This window comes from Heterocephalus glaber, unplaced genomic scaffold (genome assembly GCF_053883595.1).
Source record: "Heterocephalus glaber isolate CG9 unplaced genomic scaffold, H.glaber_assembly_v1.0 deba00000676, whole genome shotgun sequence".
Lineage (NCBI taxonomy): Eukaryota > Metazoa > Chordata > Mammalia > Rodentia > Bathyergidae > Heterocephalus > Heterocephalus glaber.
The window spans coordinates 11230603-11255440 of record NW_028258156.1 but is presented as its reverse complement, the minus strand read 5'-3'; the positions used below and the strand labels follow the sequence as shown (position 1 = coordinate 11255440).

The window sequence follows — 24838 nt, the reverse complement described above, 5'->3', positions numbered from 1 at the left end:
TACAAGCACTTTTGTGTGAGGCATATTAAAACCTAACTTTCCGTATATTTTCCAAATATGTTTCAATGTAGGTCGTAGTTCATTATTAAAACAATGTGTTGAAGGCCTAGATATACGACAGCAGCAAAGTCTTAAAATTTTTGCATAAATGGAGACATCAGTTCCTGTTTTCCTATGTACACACAAAAGGAAAATTTAAAGTATTTTGCATGAATTATAAGATATTACATTTTTAAAAATTAGTATGCTCATAGTTTTGCGAATTTGATGCTAGATATATGACAAAAGCTTGAAGAAAGGATAGCAGATGAAGTCCAAAGATTGTGTGAAAAAAATTTTCTAAGCATTCTAAATTTGTCAAAATTATGTAAGACAGTGATTGCTCAGTTGTTCACCCTGTTCCTAAGAATCTTTTAGTTATTTCCTTTCTAGGAAATCTCCTCTGATGTCACTTGAGGGTTCTGTGATGATAATAACTGTTGAGTGTCCTTTGAAACCACATTTATGATATTCAAATTCAAAAGCAGCAAATTCTGTAACAGACTGGTAAGCTAAAACACCTAGCTTATGATAGATGGATATGTTGTACTTCAGAGGATTTATATGCAAAGCTTTCTTTTTATCCATTAGCATAGAAATAAAAGACTGATGGCGATAATCTGATATGTTTTATAAAATAGTTTATTTGGTAGGTCGAAAAAGTTCCTGTAAGCTTAGTGGCCTTTCCTTAAGAATTTGCTCCACTGCCCAATCATAAGGGATTCTCATTTCTCAATAGGCTGTAGCCAATGATATGTTTTTATTTCAAATTCTCTAAACATATGAAGTTCTGTCCAAAGAGTTGCCTCTGAGATCACCACCAGGCCACATATTCTTACTTTCAAGTCTTCCAAATTCTGCAGCTGCAGGGCTACTTTGAGGAAATTCCTGCTCTTCCAGCTGCTGAGAAGGAAGTTTTAAAAGTGCCACGTGGCGCTGAGACATCCATTCTCCCTGGCTGACAGGTCTATTCCGCAAGTTAGCAAAGGAGAAGCAGTGAAGGTTCTTTAATGATGAAAGAGCTTCATTACTGCATATCCAAAGTCTTTCACATTAGCTGATCAGTGTGAACTAGATCCACAAATTCCAGGCCAACAGAAGGCAGACCTACTTCACTGTCCAACAGCTAGTTTCGGCATTTTTATATGCCTAGTAAATACAGAGCCAGAATTCTAATTCACCTTCTATTTTGGGTCATAGCCAAATTTAGAAGCTTTGAACATTTTAAGCAGGTATGGTTCTAGTTGATGTGTGAAGCTCATTCATGCCATTTCCTTTTCTGCTTTCTGGGGAAGATTCCAAACACATTCAAATTGGTTTGGAAAGGGAGCAGGTGTACCTGCTTTTAAACTTGCAAGAGGCCTGCTATTATGTTCAGGGCATTAACCTGTCCTACAGTAGGATTTTCCTGCCTGACTCATGTAGCTTTTAGGTATTCTGACTTTTAGTTAGAAAATAACACTTTTTAGATTTTCTTTTTTTAAAAAAAAAGTTACTTGAAATGTGAGATTTGGGAAAATTCTATTGGTAATGAAATACTTTTAGATTTTTATCACAAGACTTTATACTAAATAATTGAGTGATAACATTAGCTGGTAGAATGTGTGCTCTTTTCAAAACTACCTTGATGTAAAAATGAAAGTATGTTTGTTCTAAATTTATGTACAGAATAAATTCTTACAATATACTTATGTAACTAGTAAGATACTGAAATAATTTTTCCATTTCCCAGCATATCTTAGATACAAAGTCTATTTGGGAGCTTTTAATGAACAGTTCATTTCATTTCTGTAATTTCTCACAAGTTCGAGTAATTTTCATCACTCAGTCTAGTATATATGTGTTGCTATGGAGAAACAAGCCACAGATCATTTCTGAGCACTCAGTAGTTTGTATGAATATTTTGTAACAAGGAAAACTAGGAAAATGATAAGATCTTCCTAAAACTATACTACTGTAAGTTGTTGCCCAAAACAAAAGATATACTTGGGTTGAACTTTTATCCCTGAATATTTTGGTGAATGTAGACACATAATCAAGGACTGCACGAGTATTAGAATGGATTTATGTATTTTAATAAATAATGTCTATGGAAAAAGTTACTATACTAAAGAAGACTATTTTTTATTCAGAAAAATAGACACTAATCCACACCCAACACAGTTTTCAAGAACAAATGATTTTATACTTGAGAAAATTTTTCATCTTTTATTTGATCTTTTTAAATAAGCCTTTCCAATGTCCCTAGAGAAACAAGAGTAATCAAGGCAATATTTTTCTGATTTTCCAACTGTGGACGGATTTATGCCCAGAGCAAAATTTGTCTTACAACTTTGAGTATTCCTTTAGTGAAAATGGAGACATTCACTTTTTTAAAAGTTTTTGTTTTCAGTTTTGCCCCCATCCTTTAGATAACCAGTAGCAAACAAGAAAAATTTTTTCCCATAAAGGAAAATAATTTTGCTATACCCCTCTTTTCTTTAACTGTTCAGAAATCAGAAATTAATGCATTTTTCAGTAAGTTATTATCTTTATATAATGTGTATATCTTTAGCTGGAACAGTTTCTGAGATGATTTATGTCTGCCCCAACATTATGATTCCTTAATTAATTTTGGGTATCTGTACTGTACAACAGGGGGGACAGGATTATTGATATCTATGCAATGGATGGCAAGCTCAAAGCAGGTTTTCAGAACCCATCAAAAGGATGGTTTGCTCTGTCTGCCGAAGGAGTTTGGGGGTGGAAGTTGGAGTAGCAACAATCATATAAACCTCAATGAGGAGAAATAGTACCCAATGACTTTATCACACAAATTCATGAGAAGATCAAAGAGATAATGAATATAAATTTAACAGTGTAGTAATTGAGAATATATCATTTAAAGTAGGAAATGGATTCAAGACCCCGTCATCAGATTTATCCTTTCTTTGTAAGGTAGTCTTTGTAAATTACTGAAACTCTCTAAGCTTCATGTTTTTTTAATCTTTTAGTAGAGATAACACCACATAACACATATAATTATTAAACAATTCATGCAAGGTATTTAATATAGTGGCTGATGTAAGAATTACAGGAATCAGCTTTGAAAAGAGAATGATTCTTACTTATGTAAAATAAAGCACTACATAGTTTAAAGTTTAAAAATTATAACAGAAACAGAAATGATATACTGTATAATTAATGCTGCAGTAATAATATTCTACTGAATACAAATATACAGATTATTAACTTTTTGGGGATGGGGTACCAGGAATCGAACTTGGGACCTTGCGCTTGGATTATTAACTTTTAAACAGTAGTCCATTTTATTTTTGTTCAGAAGATTTTAACCATATTAATTGAAGTTCTTTATACCTGAGGTATTTTAGTGAAGACATTTGCTATTAGTTTTATTTTTCCCACTACTTATATCAGTTCTGACATATATCCATATTATAAATGAATAAAAAAGAATTGTCAAATTTTGAATCATTATCATATATGAATATCCTAAGAATTGTTCATTTTCATGACATAGGCTTTTTGGGGGGTGGGAAGGCAGAGTGGTGTGGGGAAAGATAAAAATGTAGGAAGGAGGCTGAGAAGGGAGTCATAATATAATATTAAAATTAGGTAGATTGGACAAGGTTATGTAAGTCCCCATGTCATCTTCCTGCTTTACCCAAATGAGTTAAGAGCTAATGAGCTCATGCTCCTGTGTCTTCTCTTGCTATTACGATTTTACTAAAATGAAGTATGAAGTCCTTTTTGCATCTGGCATCTCTTTTGAAGTGACCCTAACTGCTCAGGGACTGCTCACTGAACTGAGTGCTTCAAGAAAGCCAATTTATTCAGCTGGTTGCAAAGCCTTTGACCTTAATGGTGGGACTTGGCAAATCAATGCATACACTTACGTTTAGTGTTCTGTCAAGAATTGTGAAAATGCTCTGTAAGCCATAGATCCTTCTGCAAAATACTAGTTTGTAGTTTAAACATCAGTCTTTTTTCAGAGGCCAATGAGGCTAGTTAATTAAGCCTGAGGGGTTATGAACTGTTGGCAGTTAATAAGTCATAAAATTCCTCCATAAAACAGGATGCGAGATTCCATCACTGAAGCAAAGAGTACAAAGAGCCGGTGTATAAATATCTAATTGTACCAAAGGACTGGGCTTTCTCAGTGACTGCTCATCTGGAGTCTCCAGGGCATGCTCGCTGTGGTTTCCTGATTTTTAGAGGCCAGTTTAAAAAATGAGTGCATTAAAGGGTAATTTGCCTAGAAGTTCAGGAAGTAAAGGGGGTGGTGTGGAAGCAGGCTGAATGGGAGAAAGAAAAAGAAGGACAGAGTAAGAGGACACAAAACAAGCAGGAGGGTGGAGTAGAAAGACAGGCAAGCAGAAATCAGAAAGGTTGTCTCCACACAAAGCAAGATGTGACTGTATTTGTCATCTGTTTTCTTTCCCTGTAGGATGTTCACCATGGAAACGGTACACAGCAGGCCTTTTATGCTGACCCCAGCATCCTGTACATTTCACTTCATCGCTATGATGACGGGAACTTTTTCCCTGGCAGTGGAGCCCCAAATGAGGTTCGGTTTATTTCTTTAAAGCCCCACTTTTATTTGTATCTTTCAGGTAATTGCCTTGCATGATTACCCCTAATTTTCTTGTCCTTTGCTGGTGTTTTCAATTACATGAGATTACTGAATTGTCCCACAGGACCAAGGGCCAGTGCAGAACAAGTGCATAACCCAGAGCCCCGGTTGTCAAGCAAGGTTGGGCTGATTTGACGCAGGGTTTGATGTTTATTTCAAGAGCTTCCATGCACTCACTTTCACCGTTTCTTGCTTTCTTCCTGTGCCCTCTTCTCGACCCACTGTGGCACGTCTTTCTCTTCCCAGGTTGGAACAGGTCTTGGAGAAGGATACAATATAAATATTGCCTGGACAGGTGGCCTTGACCCTCCTATGGGAGATGTTGAGTACCTCGAAGCTTTCAGGTTGGTCCTTCTTTCTCTCCAAAAATAGCAAATTAGAAAACACAAATGTCCGTGGAAACAGTACCAATTATGAAAGAGAAATATAAGTTTCTAACTAAGGCAAAAATATTGCTAGAGATCCATGTAGGAATATGAGTAAGAAAAATGGTGTATCAAGACCTAGAGGTATAGGCCGGGGATCTAGCTCAGTGGTTCCGCCGCCTGCCTTGCAAGCACAAGGTCCTGAGTTTGATCCCCATACAAAGAAAGAAAAAAAACGAGATCTACCGGTATATTGGTAAATGGCCCAGACTTTCCCCCCTTTCCCTCACAAAGATAAAAAGGTTTTAGTATGGGAAAATTCTGCCTATTATATAACATATGATGACATTTCCAATAGATATCAGGTATTAAATGTTTTGAGAAGTCTTTCCTTACATATTTAATCTGTTATTTTCCAAGCTTCATTGGATCACAGAATCTTTCTTCTATAGGAAGCAGAATTCTTAGCTCTGAGAAGAAAGCTCACTCTCTTTAAGAACTTGGGTCTACGCTGTCTCTATGGCAGAGTAAAACAGTGGCTTTTGCATGCATTCTCTTTCACATTAAAGAATTAACCAATTGTTTATTTTCAATTTCTTTATGAGTAAATGGAATGTTTCCATCCATACTGCAATTCAATACATTTTATTCTAAGCAAAGAATTTCAAATAGCAATTTATAAGAAACACAATAAATTAATAGCTTTTTTTTCCCCAGTGCTGGAGATTGAACCTAGGACCTTGCACTGGCAAAGCAGGCATGGTGCCACTGAGCTAAATCCCTGACCCATTAATAGCTTTTTTTAAAAGATCAAATTTAGAAAGGGGCCTTTCTTACCTGGAATTAAAAAGAAAGACAATTCAGTTATTAGCTCCTTGTTTTCAGGAGAAATATCAGATTGTATCATTATGTGCCTCATTTACAAGACTTTTGAACATTTTAACTTGTTAACACTGCATACTTCTGGGGGTGTTTCATTTGGTTGAAAGAAAAATTACTGCATGAAAAAAAAACTTGAGAGGTATTCATAGTTTTCAAATGTACCATTTTTAAATCCCCAGGGAGAAAATCTTGTTGATAATGTATTTGAAACTTAGAGAAATAATGGTAATATTATCAATAAGTGAATCAAATGCTCCCAAAAGTGGTTAAGCGTCCTCCAAAATGACATTCTTTCTTTGCCTGAAAGGTGCACCATTTATATTAGGAAACTTTTAGTAAAATTTTCAGCACAGTTCACATTAGCTGAGATTAATTAGAGGAGTGGCATTATTTATTTAGGCTGCAGAAATTTTTTTTCCATTAAGTTTATTGGTACATTTTAGGTATACAGTACAGTTACATTCATAATTGGAATCTTGTACCTTTACATGATGTATCTTGGTTCTTATTTTTTCCCCATTCCCCTGCCCTCCCTTCACCCCCTCCATCCTTCCCTATTTACAAAGACTTTTTTTCCATTGTTTCCTTTTCTCATATTTTTTCTTTTCCCTTCTTTCCTTTCCCCTACCCCTTCCACTTCCCCTACTCCTTTAGACCTTTCCTTCCTATTTCACGTTATCAATTATACATTTTGATCCTTATTTACACTTTTTGTTTTTCACACCAGAGAAACTATTCAGTATTGACACACTTGTGTGTGTCCTATTTATTTCACTTAAGAGTATGGCCTCAGTGTAGATCCATTTATCTATAAATGTCTCTAGTTTCTTGTTCTTTATGGCTGAGTAGTACTCCATTTTATAAAAAAAACCCAGACAAACCAGGTCTTCTTTATCCAGTCTCCAGTTGATGAGCAATTGGGCTGTTTCCAAGTTTTAGCTATTACAAACTGTGACACTATAAAAGTGGGTGAGCATGTATCACTGTGGTATAATTCTTTTAATTCTTTGGGAAGATACCCAGCAGAGGAATAGCTGGGTCAAATGGGATCTCTGATCCTAGTTTTTTGAGGTATCTCCATACTGATTTCCACAGTGGTTGCACCAGTCTGCACTCCCACCAACAATGGAGAAGGGTTTCTTTCTCCCCACAATCCCTCCAGCATTTGTTATTGGTTGATTTCTTGATAGCACAGGCTGCAGAAATTTAAAACTGTGGCTTTTTAATGGTCATAGTTATTTTAACATCAAACTTAAGCTATAACAATCCTTATTAATGTTAAATGATAGCATGTCTGCTCTTCAAGGTATTATGCCTAGATATATATGTGAATTTGTTAAGGATGGCTCAAGAACATCAAAAATCATTCACTGAGCAAAAATTATATTACCAGACACTGTGGTGAGCACTTGGAATTCAGAGTTGTTCTTGCTTTCAGAGATCATAATAGAAACGATATTTATTGTTATAGAGAACAGAAGTGCTTAGATAGGAAGAATAAAATGATTAACTTTTCCTGAAGGGTTTCAGGCAAGGCTTCATCAAATATTATTCAACCTGTGCTTTTAAGTATGAGTGGAAATTTTCAGGGAAGGAAAGAGAATTCGGGTGAGGAGAATTCATAGGCTGCAGAGAGAATAGATGAAGAAACGCAAGGAGTGACAAAATGATCATTCTTTCTTGCCTCAAGGGCATGAGGGTGAGATTGGTGAAGGAAAATAGATCATTCTTCATAACGTCTTCTGCCCATCTAGGTCTGTCATCATCATCATCATCATCATCATCATCATCATCATCATCATCGTCATCATCTGTCTTCTTTGTAAATTTGGGCTGAAATATAATTAATTGGAAGACTCAAATAACTTGTGAGGCAGTATTATTGTGTAAGCTTATTGCTTTCTTTTTTTTTTCCTTCTGGGTACTGGGGCTCAAACTCAGGACCTTGTGCTTGCCGGGCAGGTGCAATGCCACTGAGCTACATCCCCAGCCCAGCTTATTGCTTTCATTTGGAAGTGACCCCAGAGGCTCATGTGTCAGAGGCTTTGTCACCTGCCTCTGGCTCCTTTGAAAAGTAGTGAAACCTTTAGGAGCGGGGGCCTAGTAGAAAGAAGTTTGGTCACTGGGGGTGCGCCATTGAAGACCATACTGGAGTCCCAGCCCTTTGCTCTCTCTCTCTTTGCTTCCTGGCCTCTGAAAACTGTAGTCAATCCAACATTTTCATCTTCATTGTGAGATTGAAAAGTCACTAAAAATATAATAGAATATCTAAATTATTTCAGATGATTTATTATTTCTTGCAAGCAGTTATTTATCCGTGAAGTAAATGAAGGATGTATTTAAGATTTTTCATAAGAGTTTTCAAATACTCAATAATATCAGATGTATTTCATGTTCAGCTAAGATTTGTTTCCAAGGTTACAATTTTGTGAGATAATTATGGCTATTTTTATTGAGATCTTACATGTCAGATCCAGATTAGAGCTTTTGTAGACATGGCAGCTGATTCTTGAGTGCACTGTATAAGTCACAGACCCTCTGATTGGAAGAGCCATGATGTGAACTCAGTCTATGGCTCTAAACTCTCTGCTCTGTCATGCCACATTGCTATTCTTCAGATTTACTTGACCTAAAATAGTGAGGAGTGAGAAAACACAATGAGCTTTATCAAAATATAAGACCTTTGTACTTCCACGGTCTCCCAACATAACCCACAAATGCTTAGTTCGCAAGATGGCAAAGAGGAGCTATTCAATAGCATTGTTTGAATGAGTCAGAGAAGAGAGATGAGGCTGATCACAATAAGAGCACTGGAAATCTCTGATATTAAGTACATGTAGAAGAAGCTACATGACTTCATCAGGCTCCTCCGGGAGAATGCTTTACAAAGAACTTTGAACATCCATTCATCTGACTATAAGAATGTCAAGTGACTTCTCTTCATTCAATAAATATTTTGCTGGATGCCTGCTAAGCAAACTCTGTTCCAATCATTGTTCTAATGGCTCTAAATTCTTCATCATCCCACTATGGGTATGACAAACATTATTTTGTCTAAAAACTAAATCTTTAAGTGTCTTCTAAATGTTAAAGTGATTATTTATGAAAGACTATTGATGTGTTTACAGTAGGGAAGAGACAATATGAATGCCATGCTTTTTGTTAAAATTGATCAGGAAAACATCTCCAAGTGTTTTTTAGAGTAGAAATTTCTAATATAGAACTAAGATAGTACTAGTCCTTAAAATTGTGCTTATTTAGTGCATAAATAAATGAGTGAATAAATAATAATCCCTGTGCAGACATTTGATTTCATAAAAGTACAGTCAGATGCCCTCTATATCCATGGGTTCCAAATCCATAGAGTCACATGACTATGGATAGAAAATATCAAAAAATGGAGTCTGTACTGAACATGTACATTTTATTCTTGTGAGTGTAACAACTATTTTCTTAGCATTTACATTGTACTAGGTATGATAAGTAACCTAAAAATGATTTAAAGTGTACACAAGGATGTGAACAGTTTGAAAACACCATATTGTTTTGTAAAGGGGACCGAGAGAGGACTGCATGAGCCCCTTAAATTCAGAAGGCTTTGATGAAGTAATAAATGACACACAGCGTACAATAAGGGCCAGCTACAAAAGTGTTATAGGGCTGTTGATCCAATCCCTTAAATGAAAACAAGTTCTAATTTTGAGAAATCCTCTTTCCAAGCTAATGTGTTATAATGTATAGCAATTTTAATTAGTATTTATTATTTGTGAAGATTTCCAAAAGACAAAAGGATCTGTAAAAATCCGGCTTTCACAGAAGGTCATATCTGCTAACCCACAATAATTTTATTTCACTAAGACTGTCAGTGGGCTAGCTGAAAAAAAGAAGGCTTTGAGACAGTTGTCTGAGAACTATTTAGTCAAGAATTTTGATGTTGTTGTTGTAGACTACCTATTTTTTATTCAATTGACTTTTGAAGCATATCTGTTTTTTTCAAAATGTGATGTTCTTGTATGCTAAGGCTTTGCTAAATTGTTTTGGCTATATAACTAACTAGAATTTTCAGAAGGGTAGCGTTTTTGTTGCATAGTTAAAACACGTGAACCACTTGAGCACATATGAATAGCTCCAGTCCACCTGTATCTCCTTCTCCTGTCTTTGGTTTGTACATATTTGTTTTAATATACAAACAAATTTAAAACCTATTAATACAGTACTGTGACTGGAAATCATATCTATTCTTCATTTATCAATCAACCTGTTGATTCTGTTCCAGAGACAGGATCTTTAGAACAGAAATTATACCTTTCTGTTATTCCTCTCCTGCTTGTAGTAAAAATAAAAAATGTAATTCAACTGTAAAGTAGAACAGAATAGGATTTTTATTGTCATTTTGGTAGAGAAAATGGTCCTCTGAAAACTACTGAATGATTGGCCTGCAGTTTTCTTAGAGTTGTGAGGCTTACCATGGAATGATGATAGATAATTGTGGACAGGGAATATAAATAAGTACAGTTCCTTCCACTGTTATTTTTATCAAATGTATCATCATTATTCTAATTAATTTAAACTTCTATGTTTTTGTTACTGAAAAATGGTTGCTTACTTCTATCTAAGGAATGAAATAGATCCATAAGTAAATACTTAGGCTCTCTTTTTTTGGTAATGACAAATAAGTATGATTTTATAATTACTGTGATTTTTATTATACTTTAATGTAATTTCATATTATGTGAATGGACAATAATACCATTGGAAAAATAACCATATAATGATAAAAGTAGAAGTAATATAGAACATTCATTAAGAATTTAATTTTTATTAGCTGCTTATTTTTAAAGATCTTGGAATAGTCTTGAGGCAGGTAGATTTCCAGTTGTCACATAGCTGGTAAATCGTGATCAGGGAAATGCTGGCAACAAGCGTTAATGAAGAGACAGTGCTCTTGAGCCTGAACTATAAACTGTAGTTCCTCTGTCAAGAGTGGAGGGTGACAAACCAGTAATATGGTGAGAAATTCTTTGCAAATGCAGCTTAACCTGTCTGGTATTTGGTTTTGACACTGAAATTGTTGACATTATTTTAAAATTGAAAAACACCTCCTAGATTTTCACTACCTTTATATCACATAATATCTTAAGCCACTTCTTGTGCCTTTCCCTCATCTGCCATTGTAAGAAAGCCTATCAAATTAAACCCCTGTACCATCTTTCCTTTTGATTATCAGACTATTTAAAATGGTAAATATAGTTTTCTATCTTGGTTAAAAGGAATATTTTCCACTTATGTATGCATCTAGATTTTTCATAAAGAGAATGTAATTAAACTTTAGAAATACCAAATGAAATTTTAATAGAACATAGAGCAATAAATGAACTTTTAGGTCCCATTTTGAAATAAAGAAAGATTTATTGTCATCTAAAAATCATACTCAATATTGTCAAATGATTTGGGATCTTATTTTGTCTATCAGAGCTGTGGTTGATGATTCCCAGTCTTTCATTGGATTCACAATCATTAGTGACAAGCAAATATATTATGCTTATGATAGTATATACTTTCCCAAGGATGTCCAAGACATTTTGGGAAAGAGGGTAGAATTTCTTGAAACAATTTGCCAATATGAAATACTGTACATATCAAATTGGCCCTACTACCATCTTTCCCAGACCATTTATCATAGCTCACAAATCAAGCCCACATTTTCTCTTTCTGAAAGATTTGGCTAATAAATAAGCTGTGGATTTCTAATCCGAACTTGTCAATCAATCTTGGGAACAAAGCAGTAATGACTTTCATCTATTAATATTTTATTTCAATAAAAAGCAATACATATGAATTTACAGATGGTGTGAGCCACAATTTTATTCATTGTCTGTATTATATTCTTTATATTTTGCATGTTGAGATTTTTCAAGAAGTTTGATCAAACAGGTCACAAGGAAAAAGATCCACAGGAATAAATTTTAGAAAGCTGTCAGCTCTATCTGCTCTTTAGCTTTAGGAATAAACATCATTTAAGAACACTTTTTCTCTCTCATCTGTGCCACATATTGTACCAATTTTCATCAAAAAATTACAGTTTCTATAGGTGTGTGTCTCTAGATACCCTTAGAATTTCTGCTCTTTGACCTTGCAAGTAAATTGATCTGATGCACACCTGTCTTCCTGAGGAAACTTGCAAACTTGATTTTGGAGCTGAGCATCAAAGAGATATGATGTTATTAGACAATGCAGAGCTCAGGTGAAAAGCCCAGGAAGTATCTTGAAGTGTCTAAAGTTTTGAAAGGTCAATGATATGTACAGTGATGAACTATTTAAAATAGTTCAAATGCTGCAATTAATTTTTATTATTATTTTAAAAGGTCAGATCAACTGTAAAAATTTTAAACTGATTTTTTCTTCTTAGAACAGTAATAAAGCCAAAAATTTCAAGGAATGTGTGTAGCAATTAAATGATTTCTTGAGTAGCAAGGACTAATCAGAAGAATAGCAACATTTAATTACCTTTTTTTCTCAAAAGTTCTTCCTAAGAAAAAAGGCAATTTGTGTGCCTAGAAATAATTTCTTTTTATTTTCAATTTGAAACACTGAATTATAAAACTCTTGCCTACAAACTCCTCTTGACCTACTGTGAGATATCAAGAAATTGAAATCTGTGAAATATTATGGTGAAGACTTTTAGGCCAGCAATAGTGGATTTTTTGAACTGTCGGATATCTCAGATCAATTCACCAACTTCAATTATCTAATTCCATAATAATGGAATTGTTATGTAATTACTTATGATATGGAATCACTGGAATGAAAGATAAAATACAAGGAAGAAATTAGAGTCACTTTTTTTTGTTCAGAGGATGACTATTTGAAGATTCTGCTTTCTTTACTGGTAAGATAAAACTCTGGCCCAAATAAGAGTCACTTACTTGTCTTCTCCTGATTGAACAGCTAACCAAATTTGAGTATTTTGGGATCTTGGAGTTGTTTTTTTTTTTTTTCAAGCTGAATGATTTACTTCTCTTTTCATGTCTTTACTCCTAAAGTTTACTATAACTAGGTTTATTAAAATGATAAATAATGCAAAAATATTCTGTTTTAATATACCATAAATATAAATTTTTAGTCCCTTTTTGAGAACTAGATAAATATTATGGTTTACTAGTGAGAATTTACTCATTGCTTTTCCCAGGTAGAGGAATCATCTCAAAAATTCTGTTCAACTGAAAATCTGCTCAGATATTACTTCAGAGGTGCAGGGTTGAAGTTCATACTGCGTTCTGGTTGGCAAGACCTTCAGAGAGGAGTTCAGATCTTTGCTGATATCAAACATCTGGATGATAGACTCAGTTTTCCATATTTCATCCCAAAGACTTGATGTCATGTAGATGAAACTTGTAAATCAACATCTGTTCTCATTTATGCAGGAATTTAAACTCCTCTGGCACTTTTCTAGAATGGTGAGGGCTTCTCCTTATATCTGTTGTGAATCTGCCCAACTTTCTGTGGGCATTGCAGGACTGGGGTTCGATTGTCTAAACATCTCCTACTCTGAAAGGCAGAACTGTTGTTGTAAAGCTATATGGAGGGCAGTATGCATGTGAACTGCATTGCTCTAGTGGGAAAGAAAGCAAAGTAACTTCTTGCCATTACAGTTCATATATCACAATATTGAAAATGGGTAACTGAATTAACTTTCAGGGTCAGCAGAAATTTAAATCTATCAATACCTCAAATTTGAAGCCATTTTGCATTCTAAAACACCTGTAGAAAAGACTATCAAGAAATAACATTTGCATGTTATCTTTCCAATTAAGGAACTATATCCTTGTACTTGGAAACAAAATATTGGTTTTCCTAGGATGTATATTTTTAGTTCGTTTATAACATCTTGAAGTTAAAGCAGTGTGGGAGTTATCAAAATGAACTGAGTTTCAGAAACAAATGGGTATTTTTACTGTAATAGTAGCCAAGTACAAAGACCTGAATTTTGAGGATTTTATTCAAAACCTAGAACAAGAATAGAACAGGTATAGATTTATAATTTAAAAGTTTTGTAACCCAAAGAGAACTTGGTCTCTCAGCCTTCTGTACTTTCAGTTTCAGGAATCCTGTCTTGGATGTTAGATTTGTCCTGCTGGGCCTTTGCCTTGATTCATATACCAAGTCCTTTCTATCACACAAGTTTCTAGCACTTTAATTCCTTTTCTAGGATTTCTGAAATGAAACTATCACTGTAGAAATTATTCAGTGGTGCCTTACTCTCTCGGAGATATAATTACATTAAGTGTCACAATAGAAGAAAAAAAGGCAGGGACAGAAATAATAAAATCCGGTGTGTGTCGTATTTACTAAGTTTAAGTTAATCAATTTGAAACTTCATAGGACTAACGTCTGCCAAAAGTTTGCTAACTTGTTCCATTAGTTTAGGTTTTGGAAGATGTGACAATTTATAAAAATCAAACATTTACATATAGAATTCAAAAGAAAACTATTTAATTAATATGGAGGAAGGATCACTTACCTGTTAATTTGCTAGTGTCCATTTTTTAAAAAAAATTAACACACTATCATTTTGTCTTTCTTTTAAAACAGCAGAAATATATAAGATTTGGTACAACTAACATGCCTTAGAAAAATGTAGAAGGTAAAGAAATCATCCTGTTGTCAGGATAGAGCATAAAATCCTTTACCAAGTTAGAAGGGCTTACATGGCCCAATTTAAAATTTATGTAATATCTTTGGAGAAGTGTATTGTTCCTTGTAAAATACCCACATGCTCTCCTTTGGAATGGCTCCAGACTGTAACTGAACCATGACGTTGCCCCCTGGTGCTTTATGTATTGTTTAATTGTTTGCCTTTGGTAGATGTTTTTATTAAAAACCTATTATTTAGGATAAGACCAATGTGTCATTTTAAAAACAACAGAGACAGAGCTGTTTGGTTTCATAGTTCTTTTTCATAGGTGTGTTAGTGCACACTGGATGTAACTAATGAGCCCGCTGACATTTTTTCTTGTAATACTTCAAAAAGAGCAACAACAACAACAAACAAACCTGTGGGTTTTTATTTTCCTCCAATAAAACATGGCCGGATTGGCTGGAAGAGCTGTGAGTGTGTACGGCTGGCTGTGGCCTGTGCTGGCCGGAAGAGCGCCAGCTGGGTGTGTTCATCCCTCTGCCTGTGTTTTGTTCAGGAGGTTTTTGGTGACACACACTTTGGTTCACACATGTGGCCAAGGAGCCCAAGGAGTCTGGGAGGCAGGGAAGCCATGTGGACTTCCAGGGTGTTCACCAAACCTGTGCATGCGTCAGTGTGTGTCTTGGCTGCAAAGAAAATTACCCAAGTCTCCCCTCACCCCACAAGCCACTGTGAGAAAACTATCATAGCTAAGATGACTCTGCACATAAACTAGGTTTCAGAAATGTTTTAAACTCATTGATTCTCATCCTGAATATTTTCTGAAGTGCCATCACCACATCACTGAGTCCTCAGAATCTGACTTGAGAAAGAACCTCAGTGCTCTCTTGCCTGACCTGGTTGCAGAGAGAGCAAGCCTTCCAGCCCTCCCAAGTCAGTCTTTGTCAACAGGCCCCAGGCAAAAGACTCCAAGGCAACAGACCTCGATAAAATTTCTATCTTAAACTATCTCATTAAATTCCCACTCTAGATATCATGTAGACATTTGAGGAAATATGATTATTGATAAAATGTAAGCCTGCTATACACTGTATCACTTCAAAAGGAGAAAGGCCATTAGGACATAATTACATCAGAAACAGTATACACATTTGGCTGGTTTATAAACTGTCACTTTCAGAAGTACGAAGACGTATAAAAGTTTCCAAAGGTTCCATTATGACCCTATTTCCAGCAGTATTCTCTGACAAACTAAATAAATTACTGCATGTATTGGACCTTTGAGGCTTGAGGCAAAGAATGGAAAAATTATTTACAAAAGCTTGAAAATATTTAATCACTAGAGGCAGGGGGGCAATGGGTGTTTTAATTAGCAGGTCCTCGGGCCATTGGCTGACTGGAGGCTTTCTCAAACAACCACACAAATGCACTGAATAGCTGTTTGCCAGCCTTAGGGTCAGGCCTGAGATGAAACAGATAAGATAATTGGCTCTAATGAAATCCAGAAGGCCTTGGCTTTCTTGTTTGAGCTTGGATTTGAAAAGTGCGTGTGGAAGTGAGCCTTAATTCAAACCAGAACTGAGCTAGGCCCGTTTCTCAGTGACTTTGATATTGTTTGAAGTTCTAAAAGTGTTCGCCACACCACTAGCCTGCTGGGCTGGGCCTCCCTGGTACCCTTAATTACTAAGCTTTATTGCTGACTTTACTACACAGGAAAGGGGCCATTATATGTTCCATCAACATCAGCTCTTCTCAGATTGGAGGAAAGGGCAGGGTTAAAGGCCACTGTAGGAAGGCAAAAACTTCACTTTGAGGTAGTCAGATCATTTACTAGTGTTGAATTTCACCGTTATGCACATACATTCCTCACAACACAGAAGCCCAATTTCCATTTTTTAAACAAGTGATTACTTTTCAAAACATTTTTGTTTGTGCCTTTTTTTTTTTTCCCAGAGAGTACATTTATATTTAGGGGCTGAGATGATTACATGTGATACATTGGATTAAAAGAAAAGAAAGAATGGAAGGAAGAAAGAGAGAACACCTCGCAATTAATCATCACACCAGAAGGTCCGGTTGGATTCTGTAATAAGGAGGATTATTACTAATGCCCCTTTGAAGTGGAAGTAAGTGAGGAGCCCTCCTGTGGTGTGAGAGTTGCCCTGACACCCTAAGGAATAAAGACCCTTCAGGAGACCCCACAAAATTAAATCCGGGCTATCACAGAGCTTGCACAGAAGTGTTCCGGATCCAGTTTGAAGCCAAGAAACAAAAATAAGGAAGTCTCCGTCCTAGAGGCTGGCTGTGGAGTCGCTGAGGATTTAATCCTCCCAGGCCCACGGCTGCCCTTCTTGTGATCCAGCTGGTCATGATGGACTATGGATCTGAATTAATTACTAATTATCCACTCTGACTTCTCTCAGATGAGGAGATCTGGCCATGCTATGAAATCCGAGGGATAAGCAGTCTGGACATACTTCCTTGGATAGAAGAGTCATGAGTGATACCATCAGATTTGGCTCTTTTTGAAAGAAAAACTTAAGTATTTTTGTATAATTTAAGTGAATTTGACATTAGTGTGTTCCAGTCTCATTCATGATCCTGCTGATCATTCACCCATTACTTCTTTCTGAGTTTTCTTGTGTACAAAGTGAACTGGATACTAGCTCTCCACTAGGACCATGTGTATTTGAGCCCCCAAGGAGATCTGTATTGGGAAGACAAACTGAGTCCTTAACCACCAGCCTCTTCTAAGAGAAATTAAGGAGGCCCTTGATGTATTTTTGCCAGTGATGGCTGCACACTGTATCATCTTAAACTAGAAGAAAGAAGAGTCCGAGAGTTCTCAGGTCGTTGGAAATATTAGCTTACTTTCTATTAGGTACTCTTATACACTAAATGTTTGTCTTCCACTAAAAATCATAAGTTGAATCCCTAATCCCCATTGTGATAATATTTGAAGGATAGATAGGTCCTTTAGGTCTTTTAGGTGCTTATTAGGGTTAGATGAGGTTCTGAGGGTGAGGCCCATGCACTGGTGGGATTAGTGCCCTTATTAGAATCTATGTTAGAGAGTTATTCTTTCACTCTCTCTCCATGTACTCCATATACCTACATCAAAGAAAGGCTATGGGAGCACATGGTGAGAGAGCAACTGTTTCAAAGCCAGAAAAGAGGCCTTTGCTGGAACTCAACTGTACTCGAATGCTGACTTCAGACTTCTAGTCCCCAGATCTGTCAGAAAATAAAAATTCTATTGTTCAAACTACCCACCCAGTTGACATACTTTGTTATAGCTAGTTGAGTAGGATAGAGTATTACAAAAATGTTTCCAACACCAAACAACTCTAAATTTGAGACAACAGTAAAAATATTTTTCCAAATTTTATTCTGCTAAATATTATATATAAGGGAAATAAAAAGTGTTTCTCAAAAATAAAATATATTTTATAGTGAAAAATTTCTTCCCGAAGAACATAGTATATTATGTAAAAGCATATTAAAAATTAAGAATTCCAGGAGTAGTTATACATTATTTCATGCATTATTTCCTAAAATTATTTGAAAATGAGACTCCTTGCTTCCCCAAATCCCCTCTCAAAATATGTATGAATACCATTGAAACTAGTATTCAACAGAATACAATGTTAAAAGACCTGATGTATAGATGGCAAATGTAGTGAGCATTTAATATAGTTCATTAATTCAATAAACATGATGATATAAAAGTAAAATAAATATATTCATAAAAATCTTACAATTTAATAAAAAATGCATGCAATATGTTACATGTCATTATAATACTGTATTATTACATAAAATAAGCAATTGAGTGGCCCATACTCTCCAAGTGTTCTCTGCATTTTCTACTAGCTGCATCTCAGTGGTTCTTAGATAACATACCACCATGAATACAAAGAAAGAAAGGAGAAACAAAACGAATAAGTGAAGAAAAAAGGGAAAAGAGGATGTTTCCTTTGATACTATCATTAAACCACCCTGTGAATTCTTAGGGTAAAGTTACTGCCATTCAAAATTATAGCGAATTGGTGATATCTTACAGTCAACTGTGTATATTTTGTTTCAGCTTAAATATAGACACATATGTCCCAAATGTATTTTAGATCAGACATGACACATTAAAAATGTGGATTTCTTTTTAACTCTTACAATTAGGAACTAATTGCAGTCTGAGCATATAATTGGTCTTATGTATAAATCCATTTGTGGACTTACAAATTTTAAGACCTTATTTATTATTCATGATGATATTTTGCTGAGAAAAAGAATGGAGAATGGTTTATTTGTCTTTATATCAAAAAAGGCAGAGTGTCAATTATGTGAATATTCTCCATGGTGGTGAGAAAGCACACCCTGAAATAAAACAGTAAATGTTAAGATGTGTAACTTTTCCTGGTTTAAGAAAAGAATGTGGCTTTGGGAGTGGACCTTATGGATATTGTAGTGCAGCAGTATCATTTTGTTTCCAAAGATAATATAATATTTCATTTCTAGATGTACAGATGTTCTAAACTTTGTTAAGCCACAGCTGTGGTTATTACATATTCAGAAGATATTATGGCTATCAAAGCAATAAGTCAGCAAAGTCCTTAGTCATTTGCTTAAAACACTTTCATTTTACTTCATATGTAAGTATTCAACCAATGTCTTTAAAGTATCTACATAGGTTATTTAAATGAAAGAAAGGAAGAAAAGCATTATTTATATTAAAGCATTCAGAAGCCATAAAATAGCATTATAATAGGTAGACCTTTTTGACATTTTATAGGTTAAAAAAGGAAAAAAGTAAATAATTGTTTTTGAATGACATGAAAGAATGCCGCTTTCCTTTATTGTACTGATTCTCATTCCAACAATAGCATGTGATTGGGATATCACGGCTAGAAGGCACAATGTTAAGTGACACAAACTTTTATACTTCTTCCTCTGGGAGAGGCAAAACTGAGACAATTTTTTTATCCAAAATAATGATCGAGGGAAGAATTCTTCCCCGGAATAAAATCTACAGAATGTACCCTTCTGTGTGGACCATTAATGATTTTTCTTGGGCCCCACATACTGAAAAACGTTCTTTCTTCTGAAAGCACAGAAGCTCTAGATCCATTGCAATATTTCATTTGACCCCACACATCTTTAAGAATTGAAAAAGAGGCTTATCAAGATCACACAGGATGTTAACAACATGGTGAGAAAAGAGGTGTGGATGTGCTCTCACCATTAATTCAAAATGGAAAAATTGGCACATTCCTGTCCAGTCTATTAATGATGCTATAATTAAACAAAACCAAACTAGGCAGCTTAGAAACCACAGAAATTAATTTTTTATGGTTCTAGAGGCCGAGAAGTCAAATTTTGTGTCTGGTGAGGACCTGCTTTTTGGTTCATAAATGGTACCTTATAGCTGAGTCTGGAATGGTGGAAAGGCCAAGACAGATGTTTGGGACCTTTTTGATAATAGAGCTAATCCCAATCTTGAGGGCTCTGACATCATAATATAACCCACCCCATAATACCGACCCCACAGAGGTTAGGACTTCAATATATGAACTTCGAACTTAATTGACATTTGACCGCTGCGATTCCCAAAGTCAGTAGGTATGGGTTTAAAAATACAGAAAGAAGTAACTGATAATTGCTTTTGTCCAACAGCAGCAACCTCCTCTACTCTCACCAGATCACCAGGAACATCTGGGCTGCGGTACCTGTCCCTGTCCTTTCTTTGGTGCTGTTTTCTCTCAGTAATTATCATTCTTTATTTGCCTTCCCATGAAACTGCATTTTTAATTTTCAAAGGATACACATGAAAGCTTAAGACCTAAATTTATATGATGTAATTTTTCTGAAATGTTGGTTAGTGTAGTGATTTATATTACATCATCCAATCAACTTTTTAAAATTCCATTAACATCTAATGTCTGCAGTTAGTTTTGTCTTTTAAAATACATTTATGAAAGTAAACCATTTTCCATTTTCTTTCTTTTATGGAAACATAAGCTCAAAGCTGATTTCCAGAGTGCTTAAATTCATTAGACTTTCTTCTTTCTCTAAAAAATAAAATAAAACCAGGCACTCAGAAATTACTTCTTTCTTTCTCCTAGACAGGTAAGTGCTTGTGGAGGAAATATCATGGTTATTGAGTTTATTGAAAGCTTGTCCTCCATATAGATGTTTCCTGACATAGCTGCTGAGAGATGCCAAAATGGAACAACTCTGTTGTAGCTTCTCGATCAATCCATTAAGACTTTGGTGCTTTGAGTATGAATATGATGCATATGATGCACATGCTGCTTCATGTGTAAGTCACCTTCAACTATGTACTTAACTATGTGCTTGTTGCTATGGAGGAAAATGCAGGAATATACAACAGTCTTGATTGGAAATAAAATAGAATAAAACAGTTATGGGATAAACCAAGCATGAGAGATAGTGACATGTAATAGAACGAAGATAAGGGGAACAGCTGCTAATCCAAGTTTTATGAGTAACCCAACCTTCTGAAGACAGACACAGGAGCCTAGGAATGATTATAGTCAAGGAAGGATTATTTCAAACATCATAGGTAAATTATCATTCCTACTCAGGGATTGTGAAAATTAATCTTAATTTTCAACTTGGTTGGCTTAGGAGCCAACCAGGGCATTAGTAAAGCACTCTCCAGAGTGTATCTGGGTGTGGTATGGAGACATGACCTTGGGGTCTATCTCTGTCTCTTTCCCTTTCCTCTCTGGTGCTGCTCACCTGCTCTGTATCCTGGACACAATGAACTAAGCATCTTTGTTCAACTATGCTTTTCTGTCATGATGTTTTTGCCTTGGAGCCAGCCTACCATGGATTGAATCATCTGAAATTATGAGCCAAATAAATCTTTCCTTTATGTTGTTCATACCAGGGGTTGCGTTCTGCAATGGGAAAGCTAATACAGAAAATTAGTATTTAGAAATGGCGTCATTACTGTGCCTATACCTGACTCTTTGGTTTAGAAACATCTGGAACTGGTTTGCAGAAAAGTTTGGTAAATTTTGGAGGTGCAAGCTAGAGAAGCCCTAGAATGCTCTAAGTAGAACTTGATGGGAATTTTGGTCAGAAGATCAGAATGCTGATAGGAATGCAGACAATAAAAGGCTATGTTCAGGAGGTTTCAGCTGGGAACAAGGAGAATTGTGTGTTATACAGTCTGGCAAAAAAGTTGTCTATTTTTCCCATGTACAGAGACTTTTTGGGAGACTGAGATTAAGGGCAATGGACTAAATGATTTGGTGGAGGAAATTTCAAGGCAGCCCAACATTGAGGCTGGGGAATAGGTACTACTGGCTGCTTTTAGCCAGACTTGTCATAATAATTGGGGGTGAAAAGCAGAGCAGAAAAATTTGAAAATTGAAAAAACTTTAATTTTGGCTCAAAAGGAACCACATATAAAATTTGGGTTAAGGGAGTGTGGTTGCTGAAGAAATTAGAGCTATTAAAAAGAAGCCAAGCACTTTGTACAGGAACCAGCAAGACCCCATCCATTGTAGGTTCAAGGGTGTAAAAGTTTAAACCTTTCATTTGAGAAGAGAATCTCTAGGACCCCTGCTTGACAAAGGCTTCCTATGGAATGGTTCCCCAGGATTTATTTCATTGTTCTCAGCCATCTAAATACTCATAGACCACTACAGCCATAGTTCAAGGGATTCTGGCTATTATTGGAGCTAACGGCAGATCTTGATATCATCCACATGATTCTGGTTGTTCAAGCATGCTGAATGCAAAAGTTGTGGGTTTAGGGAAGTTTCCACTCAGATCTCAATGGAAAGCCTAGGAAGCCAAGCAAGAAGCCCTTAAGAGGGAAGTGCGTGAAGCTGTAGGAATGAAGCCAGAGGTGCAGTGGAGACTCCAGAGATTCTACAAAGTTGAAATATCTGCCAAGAAAAGCTGTAGGCAGGAAGCAGAGCCACCCAACAGAAGCTAAGGGCTGCAACCTGCAAGACAATGGGTGGGTGTGGGGCTGCCCAAGCCCTCTGGAACTTACATTGCACCTCTGTGTGGCTGGATGCTGGATACAGAGCTGTAAGATTTCATGTTTGTCCTGGTAGGTTTCAGTCTTGCTTGGTCCAGTTTTCCTTCAATCCCCTTATTCCTCCATTTTGGAGTGAGAATGTTTATTCTGTGAAATTGTACTGTGAGATTATGTCACTTATTTTTCATTTTTATAATTTCATAGTTAAGAGTTTGGCTTGCATCTCAGAAGAGACTTTAATTTGGAATTTTTAGCAGTGCTGAGTCTGTTGAGACTTTGGAGGAAGGCATTATTGTGCTTTTGGTTATATGAAAAATTGTTATATCATGTAAGTGGAATTACTAACTTGTTATTGTATTTTTTTGGAGATAAAGTATGGTTTATGGAGACGAGTTTGGGTGCTATGTTAACACATTTGGGATGTGAAATTAAGCTTAATAGTCAACTTCATTGTCTTGCAAGCTGCCTGGGGGATTAGCAAAGCACACTTCATGGTATGTCTGAATGGGTTATGGAGTTGTGATGTTTGGATCTTTATCTGGTTCCTCACCCCTTCTACTCTGCCACTGTTGCTCCAGACTGTTTCCTGGCTGCCATGCAGTATGCAACTGCTTTGCCATACCCTTCTGCCATCTTATTCCTGCCTTGGCATCAGCCAATTATGGATTGACTCCTCTGAATCCATGAGCCAAATAAACTTCTCCTTTAAGTTGTAGGTGTCTGGCATTTTGTCTAGCAACAAGAAAGCTGACGTACACAGGGACTGAGTCTTGTTTGTGGGTCTCAGTCTTACACAATTATGGAAATACAAAGACACAGTTCAAAAATAGGTACAGGGAATTAGAGAATGTCCAAGTAAGAGAGGGACTTTGAAAATTAAGCTTCATTAGCCTTAGGATAAATCTGCTTTGGTTCATATGCCCTTAATATGTTGAATTACCATTAACGAGAATGAAACAATGTACAACACACTATGTAATGAGCCTTAGATCAAATTAATGGTTATGTTAGGTAGTAATGGGAAGCAGAGAAATGCTACAAGGCAGAGAGATTTCTTAGAAAAATTGCACTGACAAAAAATGATCTAGATCAGTGGTGGTGAACCTACACCATAGGTCCCATGGTGGGCTGTTTATTATCACTGAAAGCTCTAAAAGACTTGCCATCACTGATCTAGATATAAAAATTCAACTGTGGCCACCCTGATACCATCAGTAAGTGCATGGAGATCCCAGAAAGAAGCCAATGTGGATGAGAGCAGTGCAGCTGCAAGCAGGTCCAGCCCAAGCCTCTTGCTTCCACAGGCAAAGTCCCACCTGGAAAAGAGCTGCACAAGCACACAAGCAACAACCAGAGGCCCACTCAGATTCTATCCATAAGTGAGTGCAGCCCCTAGCCAGAAGCCTCTCAGACACTAGCATTTGGGATGCACAGTCCCCAGCCAAATGACCTCCCAGACAACAGCTACATAGGGGAGCAGGCCCTAGGTAGAGGCACACCTAGATACCATCCCAAGTGTGCAAAGGCCCCAGCCAGAACCATGCCTGGACAACAGGACAGCACAGGGATCCAGAAGGCCACCACTCTGAACCCAGGAATGGGTACAGTGGTAAGCAGCAGAGAAAAGGCCATTCCATGGCTTGCTGAGAATTGAAGACCACTAGGTGAGCAAAAAGTTGCCCCAACAAAGGTTCAACGGGCTGCATCTGTTGAAATGAGTAGAAATGTTAACAAGTCTCAAAACTAGACTTCCAGATCACCTAAGGCAACCCCAAAGGGCAATGAGATGGAACAATCTGATGCTCAACCACCTGGACTCACTGAATTGGCAATGAATGGAAATAATTTTTTAGATAACAGAGATTGTGTCCATAATGCAAGTCATGATTAATAACTCTAGAGCAGACACAGATAAAAAAATAGAGGAGCTGAGGAACATGATGGAAACCCAGCATAGGAAACAAATGGAATCCATAAAACAGATGGAAACAGATATCCAGAAGATTAAAAACTCCATTGAAAGCTTATGCAGCAGAATGAGCCAATGTGAGGACAGAATTTTAGGTACAGATGATAGGATTGCAATTAGTGACCAGGAAAAGAAGAATTTCGTAAAAATAGTAAGAGACCACAAGAAATCAATCCAGCAGCTGCTAGATGATGCAAAGAAAAATAACATAAGACTCCTCAGAGTCAATGAAGAAACAAGAGAGAGTGCAAATGACATAAAAAAAAATTCACAGAAGTAATGGCAGAAAACTTCC

At 36.3% G+C, this 24838-nt stretch overlaps 1 protein-coding gene across 2 annotated transcripts in view; it reads left to right on the top strand.

Annotated features, from left to right (window-relative positions):
• The window catches only part of LOC147829256 (histone deacetylase 9-like), a 193400-nt gene that overhangs the window by 10898 nt on the left and 157664 nt on the right, over positions 1-24838 (top strand). For both annotated transcript variants that reach the window (XM_087206452.1, XM_087206451.1), the window contains exons 4-5: positions 4487-4606; positions 4919-5016. In XM_087206452.1, coding sequence (XP_087062578.1) covers positions 4487-4606; positions 4919-5016 — 218 coding nt within the window. The remainder of the gene's footprint in view (positions 1-4486; positions 4607-4918; positions 5017-24838) is intronic.